The following is a 15,146-nucleotide window of genomic DNA, read 5'->3' as shown; positions in this document are numbered from 1 at the left end:
ATCATTATTAATTTAATTTTTCGCTTTTAAACTTTAAAGTTCTATTCGGTTAAAAGTTTTATCTTTTATCTTTTATATTTTTGTCTTCTTTATTGTAAGAACGCGATTTTGTAACGAACCGTAACAGTGTTGGGTTCGCACGTAAAAAGGCCCAGACAATATGATTTGTAGAGCGTGGGTGTAAAGAACTAGGTTAACTGTGGTCTCCCTTAAAAAGATTCACTCTCAAGTATGTTAAAGGTTTAAAGTTGGTACAACAATCGTTTTCTTTAGTGATCAATGTAATTCTTTTTCTCTACTCTTGCTCTCTTCTTTTTTGTTTATGTCTTTCTCCTTTCTTTCTTTTTTTCTGTTCCGATCCTTTTTCTTCATGCTCTTCTTTTAGTTTATATACCCCCCTTTGCGTTCCATCCTTACCGCACACGTGTAGGTTGGGTCCAGAGGATTTCTTTTTGTCCCATCTAGCACCTCCTGGAATTTCCTATGGGCAGCTGTAAGGCTGCTTCCTTACTGTTCAGCTATCACCTCCACATTAATGCGGCCAGAGAGTTGGTTGAGAGGTCATTAATGCGGAGGCAGCTGTAGTTATAGATATTTGTTTGCCTTATCTCTTTCATCCTTGGTCGGTTATTCTATCATTTACGGTGACCTAATTCTGAGGTCTGGTTGCAATAAGACCACGTCCTGATCGTCCTCGGACGCATACTGCCGAGGAGTAGGGTGTCCTCGGACGGATATGTATCCTCGGATGGGCCACGAGCCCAACAATCCTGAATCAATTCTGAACTTTATACGCCTACTGATTGAACGGTCCCTACATTTATAATTTAAAAAAATGGTAACAAAAGTAACTTTTTTTTTTAAGTTAATTTTTTGTCACATATTTAGTATGCTATTAGAAACTATATATATTTTTTAATTACTATATACAAATCAGGAAATTATAGGTACCTAAGCACACACACAAAAGATTTTTTTTTTTCATCATAAATTTTTTAATACAATTTTTTATTATAAATAATTTAAGGATAAAAAAAGTACTATTTACAATAATTTTGGATTGGAGTATGAATTATTTTAATTGAAAACTGATAAAAGTAAAATAAAATATTTATAAAAAGTGTAAATTATAGGTACCTAAACACACTTAAAAAGTTTTTCTTTCATCCCAAATTTTTAAACAGATATTTTTTATAAATAATTTAAGGATAAAAGAAATTCTTTTTACAATAATTTTGGATTGGAGTATGAATTATTTTAATTGAAAATGGATAAAAAAAATAAAAAAAATAAAATATTTATAAAAAAGTGTAAAATGTAAATTGCGTAGTAGGGATGGGGGCATTTGAGTCATTAAGAAGAAGCTAGGGTTTCAGTGTACCCCATTTATAAGCTACCAGTACAAAACCCTACCCGAATCCCTCTTTTCATTTTCCTCTACCATTCACAGAAAGCTCAGGCACGGCAGGCAAGCTTGCAAAGCTTAGAGCTTTTTCAAAGCAAAAATGGCAAACACCACCGCAGCACCGCCACACCAGCTCTCCCAAAAGGAGTCTGATATTCAGATGATGTTGGCCTCCGATGTCCACTTGGGAACCAAGAATTGTGACTTCCAGATGGAGCGATACATCTTCAAGAGGAGAAACGATGGTATTTATTTATTTTTTTCCTCTATATCACTTTCTTAGATCTTTCTCTGTTTTTGTTGGTGTGGTTTTTGGTTGTGTAGTAGTATGTTTGGAATGTGAGAAATTGTGAGTTTGGGAGAGAGAAAGGAGGGATTTTGAGATCTGGGTTTTGGTTTTTGTGTCTTTTGGAGAAATGGGTATAGCTTATTTATTAGAGTTAGTGAGTTTTTGTTTCTGGGTTTTGACTATTTTTTAGAGATCTTATTGTTATTTGTTGATGTGTGTATATTTGTTTGTACGTTGATGATTATTAAGATTAACGAACTTAATTGTCTTGATATTTCACATTCTGCATCTTTGGATGCTGATGCAATAGGAAGGTTTTTATACATTGTGGTCAGTTGGTGAAGACTTGTTTATACAATTGATTCCAAATCTTGGCCAGTTTGTCTGTTGTGTCTTTGTATAATTGATCTTATTGGATTTGGACTTCGGAGACAACATAATTTGCGTAATGATTTTGAGATTTATTTCTGCAAAAATGAAGATACCCTAGGATCGGCCTGGATGCTTGTTTCAATCTTTTGTGTAAAGCATCTGTTTTCAATCAATTCCAGAATGAGAAGTGAAATTTTGCATTTTAGATTATATTGTTTTGTATTTCATCTGTAAATAGAAGGTTTAAGATTCAAGGTTTTAAGGCTAGTTTATACTTGTAGCTTCCATATTTCTCTCTTTTTTTTTTTCCTAACTCGTAAAAGCAGATTGTGTTGATTCAATTGAAATTTTTTTAAATTTGGGCTTGAAAATGCAGTTCTTAATTGTGTGGTCTACTGGGAAAGTAAATCAATAACACAAATGCTATAAAGAGCTTCATTTTCTTGTCTGTTTGTGTATATATACACACAAATTGGGGTTCTTTGATATTGCACGTGCAAATTGCTATTGCATGTGTATGTATTGATTACCAATATACATTTTCTAATACTTGATAACTTTTTTCTTGACTTTAGGCATTTACATTATCAACCTGGGAAAGACTTGGGAGAAGCTTCAGCTGGCAGCTCGGGTAATTGTTGCCATTGAGAATCCTCAGGACATCATCGTACAGTCTGCAAGGCCTTATGGTCAGAGAGCGGTTCTGAAGTTTGCTCAGTACACAGGTGCCCATGCTATTGCTGGAAGGCACACTCCTGGTACCTTCACCAATCAGCTACAAACATCATTCAGTGAGCCCCGTCTTCTCATCCTTACCGATCCAAGGACTGATCACCAGGTGATTACTGCTGTTCACAATTAACATGATGCCTATGCTATTGAGAACTATGAATGTTAAATTTTAAGGATTATATTTTTATTGATGTTCTTGCTTTATTTTTGCTTTTGCTGCTTCTTGTTTGTACCGATGTTTACTCACTACCAAAAGTTGACTGCAGCCCATTAAGGAAGCTGCTCTTGGAAATATCCCAACCATTGCTTTTTGTGATACTGATTCACCAATGCGGTATGTTGATATTGGGATCCCTGCTAACAACAAGGGGAAGCATAGCATAGGATGTCTATTCTGGCTTTTGGCGAGGATGGTTCTGCAGATGCGTGGTACTATTCGTGTTGGTTCTAAATGGGAAGTGATGGTATGTGGAAACTAGAATGCTTTGTTTGGTGGCTTTTTGTTGGAAAGCTAAATTGCCAATTTAAAAATGGGACATTCTTTGTATGTTTAGGTGGATCTATTCTTCTATCGGGAGCCAGAGGAGGCTAAGCAACAAGAAGAAGAAGAACCAACTGCGATTGCAGATTATGGAATTGAGTATTCTGCTGCTCCCCTTGCTGCTGACCAATGGCCTGTTCAAGGTGCTGATACCCAGTGGAGCACTGAAGTTCCGCCACCAGTAGTTCCTGGTACCTGGGGCTCTGAAGCAGGTAGAACTAAATTACTTTCTTATACATTGGCTTGTTAAAATGGAAGCTATTATCTTGTTGACATTGTCTATCTATTTTTATTGGCATGGACTTGAGCTATTATTTTTGTGCATATATAATGTGATTGTTTATACATATTTTCCAAGAGCCTTGTGATTTATTGGCATTGTTTATACATATTCTCTCATGGATGATAACTTGGGTTTGGGCTTAAATTTCCCTCCCCCATTTTGTGTTAGTGTTTTGTTGCTTTTCTTACAAAGCTGATAGTTTGTGTTTACTTCTAAAAATCATATGATGGATGTCATTCTGTCCTTTTAGAGCTGCTGACATGTTTTTAAATATATTTCTAAACCCTTTTGTTGTTCTACTACAGCTCCTCCTGTTGCTGAATGGGATGTTGTTCCACCACCCCCAATGGCTTCTACTGTTACTGAAGGTGCTCCTCCTGCTACTGGCTGGGATTAAAAGAAGTTTGCCAGCTTTTTTACTTAAATGCTCTTTGCATTCAGGATTTTGAGTTAGATATTTAAGTGTTATCAATTTTCTGTTGGGGAATGAACAGCTTAGTTTTAGATTTGAGTTTCAGGGATTTTTGACTTTGTTGAGGATGCTTTATATTTTATGATTTAATATTTGTGTAACACATGTTTTATGAACTATCATAGAATTAAATTCTCTACAACCTGATTAACTCTTTTAAGAATTTTTTAAAAGAGGGAATATTAATGCATGGGCTCTCGAGAATGATTGCAATAGTGTTTTTCTCAAAAGATATCAATTGATTTAGATATTATTTATAATGGATTTTATGCTTATGGCAGGGGAATTCATTTTGTTTTTGGTTTGATTTCTGGCTTCCTTTCAGTCCCCTTCAAGCCTTATGTACTCATTCTCATAAACCCATGCATTAGTATCTTTTGAGAAAAACTTGAATTCTTCTTCAGTTGAATGTCTTTTCTATTTGTAGTTTAAGATGTTACTATAAATTTCAGATTTTTTTAATCATCATATCATTATGATTTAGTCTCGGTTTAGTGAGTGTTTGGATAGAAATTATTATTGCGTTTGCGATTACGTTTTGCTTTTTTTTTTTTTTTTTTTTTTGCTTTCACGCTTTTCAGCTTTTATAGACAAGTTTTACTGTTTATCACTGTTCACATATTGTTCACTTACTATTATGGGACTCACACCCACTTTATTTAGAAAAAAAAATATTAAAAATAGGGACTCACAGAATTATTTATACATTTAAAAATTATTTTATTACAGTATTTTCAATTTTCAATTTTAACAAAAATAAATTATATCCAAATGGAGTCTTAGTTGGAAAATTTTGCGTATACACTAAGAAACAGTCAATAAATTTCATAATATATGATTGTAGCCATTTTGCATGATAGCATTTACCTAGATTATTTAGAAAAAAAAAACATGATAGCATTTACCTAGATTATTTAGAAAAAAAAATGATAAAAAAAAGGAAAAATCACTTAATGAAAAATAAAACTCGAAACAGAGGACTATTTAATGGACATTGTAATTATGCTAGAAAAGAACTTTATAGAGAACAATGTTTTACAAATATATATGATATATCTCTAAAATGTATGTTAATATTTCATAATAATCTTTTAAAAATCATTATTGCAAGAGTAATTATTCCTCATATATTCTTCTATTGCAAATGTTGTGACTTTGCATTATCATATCTTTATGAATGAGTAAAATTATCATCTCCTCCACTTGATAAGCTGCTCAAACAATCATTTAAGCAGCACTCTTATAAGACTGTCAAAATATGACATATTTTAAAACTTATAACTATAATGCCAATGCAATTGAAACAAATCAACTAAGATTAGCCAAAAACAAAATTGTCCGTTTTGTGCCTACAGCTGGCTAGGCAAATGATATTGCCTACTTTTAGCCCAAAATAACATTTGGTTGTAGGACTGTAAAATTGGCATCTCTAGTTATACGCAAAGGGTTTTTTTAGAAGATAATTATAATTGCTCTGTGCTATCTATAATGGAGTTGTTGCATACAAAATATAAACTTTTGAAAGAATTTTTTAAAAGAAATTTTTTTTAAAAAAAAAACCAAATATTTTAAGAATAAATTTCAACACTTCTATTTTTAGAATTGTGGTGAGTTGGGGGGACCTAAATTCACCCCGAGACTTGAACCCAAGAGGTGAATTCGAGAAATGTACCTAGCCTAGAGTCCAACAAGAGATAAAAGGGACTTCGGATAAGAAGATGCCATTTGGGCCCACAATCTAGGTAAACCATGGTACTTGCTCTTCCCAAGGCCCATTAAGGCTCGTTACCAAGGTAATTTCAAAAACCCTACTTTCTCGTGGACCCAAAGATTGTCCGAGGAACAACCTTCCTCCTAACTTGAGGTAACCTGTCACTCACTCTTCTCTCGAGAAACATGTCGAAAAAAATGCAAAGCCCAATGTAACAGTCACCTCTACATTAATGAATTTCTCCCACCAAATGTCAGCCACATTAAGTGCTGAATGAGTGGCATGAACAGTAGAAATACAAAAGTCTTTATTTATGATCAAGAACTGGCAAGGCAAAAGGTTGATGGGACAAGTATCCCCTCAAATCCAGTTAAGAGTAGGACAGCTAAAGGATGAAGTAATATGGCTATAAAAGGAGGAAGAGAGCAACAAGAAAAGGGGATCCAAAAAAATGAGAGGACTGGAGCAAGAACAAGAGAGAAAAAGAGAGTTGGAACTTTTCACTTGTATTCATCACTTAGAATACCTTTTTTGTACCACAGGAACACCTTTTTCTTCATATATAAATGCATGATTCAGTTACCTATTGTCTATAACTATCTTCTTAGTCTTCCCATTGTGGATTACCCTTTCCCACATTTTAGAAATCAGTTGTGTTGATCAAAATTTTTTGTTAAGTACTCCTATCTTATCTAGTGTTTTTGACCCCCACAAGAACTCTCACCTGTCCTATGAATGGAACCCCAAGTCTTTCATTCATCCCTTTCCAAATGGAGGTTTTACCCTGAAGATATGGCTATCTAGTTCTAAGTAGAGATGATAAGTAGTAACACAACTATTTTCATAACTTCATTCACAATTTTCACGAGATGATATATTGTGAATAATGCAACATTACTTTCACATACTTCTAGTGTTGACACTATTTTATTTACATCAACCCTAACATACCACACCAATAACTTTGGGGAAAAAAATATTGGGGATAAACTACATATTTGGTCTCTATCTTTTACATTATATTTCAATTTAATCTTTAACCTTTCAATTGTGTCAATTTAATCACCAACCTTTCAGTGTTGTATCAATTTAGTTTATGTCGTTATCTCTTAAATGAAAATTGTTGTTATGGCAAACAGCTAAAATAAAAAATTAGCTTATTGCCACATCAACATAAACTAATTCTTTATTTTTGCCATTTGTCACGTTAGCAATTTCTATCCAAAAGATAACGACAAGGAATAAATTGACACAGCACTGAAATGTTAGGGACCAAATTGACACAATTAAAAGGTTAGAGACCAAATTAAAAAATGGTGTAAATGATAATAACCAAATTTGCAATTTATCCAAAAAAATTGTTTTACAAAATTTTTATCAGTTATTTTCTTTTCTGTTCTTTTTCATCCTATTACTTGAACATGGATGAAATTGACAATAACATGCCTCCTTGTATAGATCAGTTTCTGCATTCTCGTTCTATTGGTATTATTTGTCTTGTTTGTTGGAGTTTGATTTTATTAATGTTTATTTCAAGGCAAATTAGTGTTAGAGTAATCCAGTAGTGTTAGAGTAATCCTTTTTGTTTCATGCAATTTTGAGATAACTCACTTCAATTTAGTTTACTTCGAGTAGGCATGGTAACTTAAATTAAGTAGTTCGACTTAGTCAATAGGAGTCACTTAGGATTTCTCATTTCCATGATTAATGAGTGCATTTCTCAAAAAATCTTATCAAGTTAAGCATTTTCAGACTCTAGGCTAGGGATGGCAATAGGGCGGGATGGGGCCAAAAGATGGGTCTTTGTCCCCACCCCACATGGTTTTGTCTTGCCACATTCCCGCCCTGCCCTGCATGACGAGGAAAACTTTCTCACCTCATCCCTGCTCTTTAGGGCCCCATGAAGTCGTGCCCCATCCCGTAAAACTCTACTTTTTATTAATTTGCCATACAATTAGTATAATTTTTTTAATGAAACCTATTTCATTAATAAAACTATACTTGAAATTACAACTAAATTTAATCTATCAAATCAAATCAATTTTAGAAAAAATTGAATAATATATCTAGGTGTTTAACAAGACAATCATAAAAAAAAAAAAATAATAATAATAATAAAAAAATTTAAAAAATCTCATAGTATAACACATAACAAAATAAAGACAGAGAACCACATTGGGTAGAATAAAATAAGCTAATATTGATATGTTTGTTTAAATAGTAGGGTTTTAGGGTATGAAAAATTTACAATTATAACCTTTTACAACACGAGACAAGGCGAGATAGGAAGGGGCGAGGCAAGGTGGATCTAAAAAGTTTAAACCTATCCTCGCTCTGCCCCATGATGCAAGGTTAAAATCTTGTCCCATCCCTGGCCCACCACCTTTGCGCGGCAAGGAAAACCCTCGTGAAGCGAAGTAGGGAGGAGCAAGTTAAACGGGGCGGGAAAAAATTGCCATCCCTACTCCAGGCTCTAGTCTATGAAATCAAAATTTTACTTTGAGCTAGCACCAGCATCTTGAGATTTATCTCAAGTAACCTGAAAACAATAGTAATAGATCATAGTTAATTTAAAATTGGTTTTCAATAAAATAGTAACCGTCTATCAAAAAACGGTGCACCATTATTTGACAACACAACGTGCCAAGGTGTCTGAGCACACCATTTTGCTTCATATTTTTAGGTCAGAAATAGAAGTAGAACAAAGAAGCAAGCATCATTCCCCAATCTTGGTTATTGATTTCTTCTTTAGCCTATAATATAAAGCAGAGCAAGTGAGCATTTTTTTTTTTTTTAAATTCCTGAATGAGCTAGAGTCTAGAGAGCATCTAATCAATTACTGGTGAGGCGGCGGTATAAGCCAGTCTACCTTTAATTTCTTTTAAAACCCAGCAAATCAAACCGAAACGAAAACCTTCAACATTACACACGTTCATCAAATTTACAAACCTAAAAAAGCAAACCCAAGAAGCAAAAACCTAGCTGATTCTTTCAATTTCTCATTACAAGCCAAATCCACATGAAACTGAGAAGTCAAACCCATATGAAACCAAAATCAAAACCGAAGATCTAAGATTACAAAACTACAAAGCTGAGTCTTCAACCACCACGACCCTCCATCTCAACCTCCCTTTCGCAACCACCTATCACCACCACCTAATACCATATCATCAATCTCAACCTCTCTCTTTCTAACTGAGATCAAACCGATCTCAACCGAGAGAGAGAGAGAGACAGAGATAGAGAGAGTGTGACTAAAGAGAGACAAATTTTCAGATAAGAGAGAGAGAGAGAGAGAGAGACACGAAATTGAAAAATGAAAGTGTGTGGCAGTGTGGTTTGAAAGATAAATCTTAACTCAATTGTGATATTTTGGTGTTGTTTAGGGGTTTTATTTTTTAGGTTTGTTGTGTTTATTTATTTTTTTTTTAAGGAAAAAAAAATGCAAATGAAAAACAAATAAAAAAATTTATCAAAAAATAAATAAAATTGAAGGAATTATTTTAAATTTAGAAACCGAAATGGATGCTGATGTGATTTTTTTGAATGCCAAATAATTGTTTTTAATATTATTTTAATAGCCAATATGTAACGTGCCAACAATGCACCTCTATCTGCCTTATTTGGACATTTTTATTAGTGAGATAATGACAGAGACTAAATTGATAACAATTTCAAGGACCAAAAATAGGTGCTTCAAAAAATTGGGGACCAAAATGGAAAATAGCCCAAAATGTAGAGGCCAAAAAGGAATTTTTGCCTAATTTAAAATCAAACAATGTACACATCCTTTGATGTACCAACCCCTTCTCAATATAAATACATCTCATTTCCCATTATTTTTACCCTAATCACCCACATATGAGTTGAGAGAATTGGAGCCGTTGTTACGAGACCCAAACACAATCACTTCTCTATATTTTTCCCTTTGACCATAGCCAAACCTTGAAAGAAGATCATCCCAATCATAATCATACCATTCATTAAGTATTGTGAGTGAATTGATTGCTCGGAACCATTGGAGTTTGCCCAATTTCAACCTTGAAGGCTTAAAGGTGCAACCGAGTTTTGTTGAGGGATCCAAGAAGCTAGATTGAAGAAAGGACTCAATCAGGGTTGTCAGTTTCGGGTCATAGATAACACTAGGCTTGTAGGGTTTTTTTGCCTGTCTTATCCTGCAACTATTCTTTCTAGTTGATCATTCGGCGGTTTAGCTGTAAAGAGATTTTTACATCAAGTACCCCAATTTTCCTTTTTGATAACACATCTGGTGTTATCTTAGGTTTGGTTCTCTTTATTTATTGCCCTTTATCTTTTTTGAAAAGTTCAATATGCCTATCCATGCAATTATTTGTATCCATGCTTAGTCAACTTGGTTAATCATGTATATAGAGCATTAATTGTTGGATTAATCATAAATAAAATTTGGGGTCTAAATCAATACCTAATTTAAGTAGGTAATATCTCAAAAAGAAACTTTGGTTGTGACTATCCTATTAATAAAAAAATAAATAGTTTAGTAAAATAAGATCTCGTTCAGCTAAGGTAAGACTTTCCTCTCATAGTTTGTGATTATAATTTCTTTAGTTTATAATTTTACAGAAAAATAAGCACTAAATTTTTGCAAGCATGAAAGTATGTGGCAAGAAAATATAACTAGAAGTTCAAAGACTACAAATAATGTAAAGTTTACATCATGGTTTTAAATATCGGTAAGGTCAAAGAATTAGAACAGCTCTCGGTTCTCGGTTTTTACCGAGTTTTTTACCGATTATGGAAATTTTTACCTAACAGGATTGGTAGCTATTTCCGATTGAACTGGCTGGTTTGGTTTTTTGAAAACTATAGTTTGCATATGGCAAGTATGTCATTTATGTATATGCCCAATGGTGAAAAGTGTCTGAACTTTATCTACGGAAGACAACCTTAATTAATTTTGTACATATTGCATATTTCTTCTAAATTTGAGATGAATATACTTTAGTTTTCCTCCAAATTTGTTTGTTTGTTTGTTTGTTTTTTTTTTTTTTTTTTTTTTTTTTTTTTTTTTTTTTTTTTTTATATCTAAATATAAGAAGAAGAAAAAATCTCATTTGTGAAGTAAAGAAAAGGGGTACATCATGAACAAAGATTATAATTCCACAAAAGACTTTCCCATGAAGAAGAGAGACTTTTTTTTTTTTTTTTTGGGAGAAATGAAAAATAGAGACTTAAATCCTAATAATATGACATCAAATCCTCAAAGTACCAATCAAATGTCCAATTACAAATCAAATGTTGACAAACTCAAATCAGATGTTCCTAAAATCAACTAGACTGTTGGGACAGGAATCTCTCTCCATCTTCGCATGCACCTTGGTTAATGTCGTTGGGATAAAGTTGGCTTTGTCTGCTTTCCAAACAAAGCCTTCGGAGTTAGAGGCTTCCTGTTTCTCAGACTTAAGAGTCTTCTTTACTGGACGTTCTCAATTCTCTCTCTATTTTGGCAGTTTGGTTCTATTGTAGTGTGTTGGATTATAAGAAAGTGTAAGTGGGAAAGTGAGAAATGAGGGATTTTGAGTTTTGAATTTTGGTTTTTGTATAATTTTGACTAACGGGTATTGGTTATTTCTCAGAGTTTGTGTTTGGATGATCAGAATGTTCGAGTAACACAAATATCATCGATTTGTTATTAGTTTTCTCCAATATCTTAAATTAGTTTCTTTGTAGAAAATTTGCAATCTTTATCATTCTATTTTATAGAGAAAAAATGCAATGTAGTAATCTGATTATAGCATAGTAATTGATATAGATAAGCATATTTAATCCCTACTCAAGAAAGCAAATATAATTGTGATAAATAAAAATGTACATATCATTATTATCATTTACATTTTTATTTTATTTTTCTCTTTCTTTTGTACATTGTGTGCCTTATTTTGAAAACTCATTATTGGAAACTATGTTTTGGTATGCCATTATTTTCCAAGTTGAAAGAGAATTTTTCATTATAATTGGTATGCCATTTCTGTTCAAGTTTTTTTTTTTTGGTAGAAGACTGCTTAGCTTTTCTTAAATATGATAGGCTAAATTAGCCTGAAGTAAAAAAGAAACCGGTGATGGAACATCTTCTATCTATACAACAAAGTCAAAGATATTTAAAGCATATAGAGCAATAAAATAAGCAACCTTATTACCTTCTCTCTTAGTATGAAAGTAACGTGATAAAGGAACTAGAACAGCGACGAGCATCTTAAAATAGCAGACCATCAAGTGACATTATTTCACATTCATGTTTCAGAGATGACATTAGTGTCAAAGAATCCCCTCCAAGACAGCATGAATAAAGCCGAGTTCCGTCACTAACAAGAGCTCCACATCGGACCAAACAACATCAACTTCTCGGCATGACCAGAAAGCATGAAGCACCATTTCTGGACAAACCTGGCAACGATCGCATGTGGGAGATTCAATGATCATACGACAAACTAAATTCATCTTTTATGGGCAGTGAGTTTCGATAGGCCCTCCAAACAAAATTCTTCACTTTATTCAACACCTGCAAAGACCAAATACTTTTTCACAAACCCTTTCCCTGATTGTCCTCCATGTCCCTAACCTCAAGCTCTGCTTCCTCCTTCAAGAACCGGTAATCGAAATTACAGGAATAGCAACCATCCTGCATCATTGGCCAGAACAGAGTATCCTCAAATTCCACTCTAGATAATGGGATTCTTTAGACTAAATCAGCTTCCTCCGGTGCAAATATCCCATCAATGACACCATTGTTCTACTACCTAGTTTTATCATCAATAAGCAGATCAATTGTGGCCTCTTCCAAGGATGCAATCATGGGAGAACAAACTAATGGAGGGTGCTTCCTGTTAAGCCACTGATGCTGCCATATTTTTACGTTTTTTCCATTCCCAATCCGCCAGTGAGCACCTTTTTGAATAACATCCCTTCCTTTAAGAATATTTCACCATGCATACGATCCTGACCTTGAGTCTTTAGCCTCCATAATAGAACAATTGGGGAAAAAGCATAGTAAATACTTTGTAAAAGAGTGAATTCTTGTTGTGTAACAATCTCCAAGTTTTTTTTGCCAATAAAGAATCATTAAACATCACCAAATCCCAGAAACCAATTCCCCCTACAAACTTGGATTTTGTCAACTCATCCCACCGAAACCAATGAATCTTCCTACCATCTCTACAATGTCCCCACCAAAATTTCCTAATCAAAGTCTCAATATCATTGCACAAGCCAATGGATAATTTGAAGCATCCCATAGTGAAAGTTGGAATGGCTTGGATAATTGATTTTACCAAAAATTCATGACCAACTTGTGATAATAACTTCCCTTCAAAACCTTGTAATTTTCTCTATATTCTTTCTTTGATGTAATTAAAACTCTCTTTTTCCCCCTTCCAATCAGAGATGCTAGTCCAAGGTACTTTTCATATTGTGCTATTTCTTGCAATCCCAAACTTCCTTTGATAGCAAGATGTACATTCTCCGGTGTGGATTTACTAAAGAACAAAGCTGTCTTGTTCTTGTTCTTGTTCACTTGTTCACCATTTTTGTTCAAGCTGAAAGAGAATTTTTCATATTATCAAAAAATATGGGTAACCTTCTCTTTTCCCATATGAAATTCTTAATAGATAAACCTTTTGTATTAGAGAAACGAAAATTTCACGAACTCACAGATATATAATTATTTTTGAGTAACTTAACCACATGTTTATGTTTTATATTTTTTATTGCGTGTATTATTAAATATGTTTATGTGTTTTGTTGGTTTTTTTTTTGGGGGGGGGGGGTGGTGAATAGAAAATTATATTAAAGCAAAACTTTAGGTACCAAACAGTCTAGGGTAACTAACACAGGGTAACTAACACCCCATAGGTCCACCCCATATTTTGTAGGTTTTTCTTTCAATTATAGCTAAAGCAACTAAAACTTAAGTAAGAGAATATCATATTCAAAATCAATTATATTCTAATATAAACCTTTTTAAAAATAACCATATAAATTACCAAAACTTTTATGTCTTAAGAGTGTTGTCTAAAAGAACCCGAATTTAAATCCTCCATCCCAACTTATTGTGAGAAAAAAAAAAAAAAAAAAAAAAAAAAGAGAGAGAATGAAATATGTTCCCTTTATATATTAATAACTATTACACTTCACCTATAAAAAAATTAATACTTAAAAATGACTACATGTACCTCATTAAACACATGACATTAAATTAACATTTTGACATAAAAGAAGACACTAATATTTTTAGCTAAATAGAAAAAAGTACTTTAAACAATTATATAATTGACACAAATTTTTGTTGAGGTGGAAGGTTAAATGAAGAGTATTGTTCTATTTTCATTTCAAGGAATGCACCACATGGCAATAGATTATTGTAGCTTGGAACAAAATATGTTGGGCAAAAATTTTAGTTGGGAAGTTGAAATTATATATATTGGACAAGTGAGTTTTTGTTAGCTCAACTGATAAAGTCTCTGATGGTTGAATAAGAGATTTGAGGTTCAATCTCTGCCTACACTAAAAACCGATTGGTGTCTTGGTCTGATGATAAAGAGCTATCATTAGAAGCGGACGCCATAGGTTGATCAACCAAAACATTAATTTACATACTTGGCATCATACTTGGCATTTACACATTGGCAATCCATTTATGATGCATAATACCATTATTTTTTTTTGGGGGGGGGGGGGGTTGGGTTTTGAAAGATATATATGCACACAGCTAAGTGTGGCTGCCTAAAATGTTTATCAAAATTATAAATTCTAAGAAAATATAATATTTATTTTTAATATAAATAAATAATAAAAATTATATAATTCATTGAAATATTTGCTTAGATGGAAGGTTAAATGAATATATATATATATATATATATATTTGCCACCCAATAACTTATTATTGAATTCATAATTTAGAAAACCAATCGTTGGATTACATGTTCTATATGTTTTCAATATGCTTGCCAATTTCCATGCCAAACGGATATAATTTACCATTTGATCCATAAACTCATATTTTATGCATTATATCTCCCTTTTGTAAAAGAGTGACAGCATAACACTAATTAAAAGATGAGGTTAATAATTCTCAAAAAATGCTCCACATAGTAAAATTAACCTCATGCTCTCACAAAGGAGGTTCCTACTTCTATATATATATATATATAATGATTTGTCTATATTTACATAGCCAAATTACCTTTGGGTACCTAACAACTCACTACATGTCAAAATATATTTGATATATTTATCTAAATATATAGTATTCTATCTGGATAGCGGGGGAAATTGGCAAGTATTTTGAAAAGAACCTAGAGTAC

General features: G+C 33.1%; 1 protein-coding gene across 1 annotated transcript; it reads left to right on the top strand.

Annotated features, from left to right (window-relative positions):
• The first annotated feature begins 1,393 nt into the window (after positions 1-1,393).
• Positions 1,394-4,307, top strand: LOC115992183 (40S ribosomal protein SA-like). The gene is made up of 5 exons (XM_031116272.1): positions 1,394-1,650; positions 2,642-2,904; positions 3,065-3,262; positions 3,353-3,551; positions 3,928-4,307. The coding sequence occupies exons 1-5, from the start codon at positions 1,506-1,508 to the stop codon at positions 4,017-4,019; spliced, it is 897 nt and encodes a 298-aa protein (XP_030972132.1). The 5' UTR covers positions 1,394-1,505; the 3' UTR covers positions 4,020-4,307.
• The last annotated feature ends 10,839 nt before the right edge of the window (positions 4,308-15,146 follow it).

Source organism: Quercus lobata, chromosome 5 (genome assembly GCF_001633185.2).
Source record: "Quercus lobata isolate SW786 chromosome 5, ValleyOak3.0 Primary Assembly, whole genome shotgun sequence".
In the NCBI taxonomy this organism is placed as follows: domain Eukaryota; kingdom Viridiplantae; phylum Streptophyta; class Magnoliopsida; order Fagales; family Fagaceae; genus Quercus; species Quercus lobata.
This window is presented reverse-complemented; position numbering and strand designations above follow the sequence as displayed.

What these genes read in the sequence shown, in the direction of transcription:
- LOC115992183 (XM_031116272.1), top strand. Translation starts at nt 1,506, where the DNA reads ATGGCAAACACCACCGCAGCACCGCCACACCAGCTCTCCCAAAAGGAG. An exon ending in CTTCAAGAGGAGAAACGATG is followed by an intron (nt 1,651 to 2,641) that starts GTATTTATTTAT and finishes TCTTGACTTTAG; the next exon opens with GCATTTACATTATCAACCTG. An exon ending in TACCTGGGGCTCTGAAGCAG is followed by an intron (nt 3,552 to 3,927) that starts GTAGAACTAAAT and finishes GTTCTACTACAG; the next exon opens with CTCCTCCTGTTGCTGAATGG.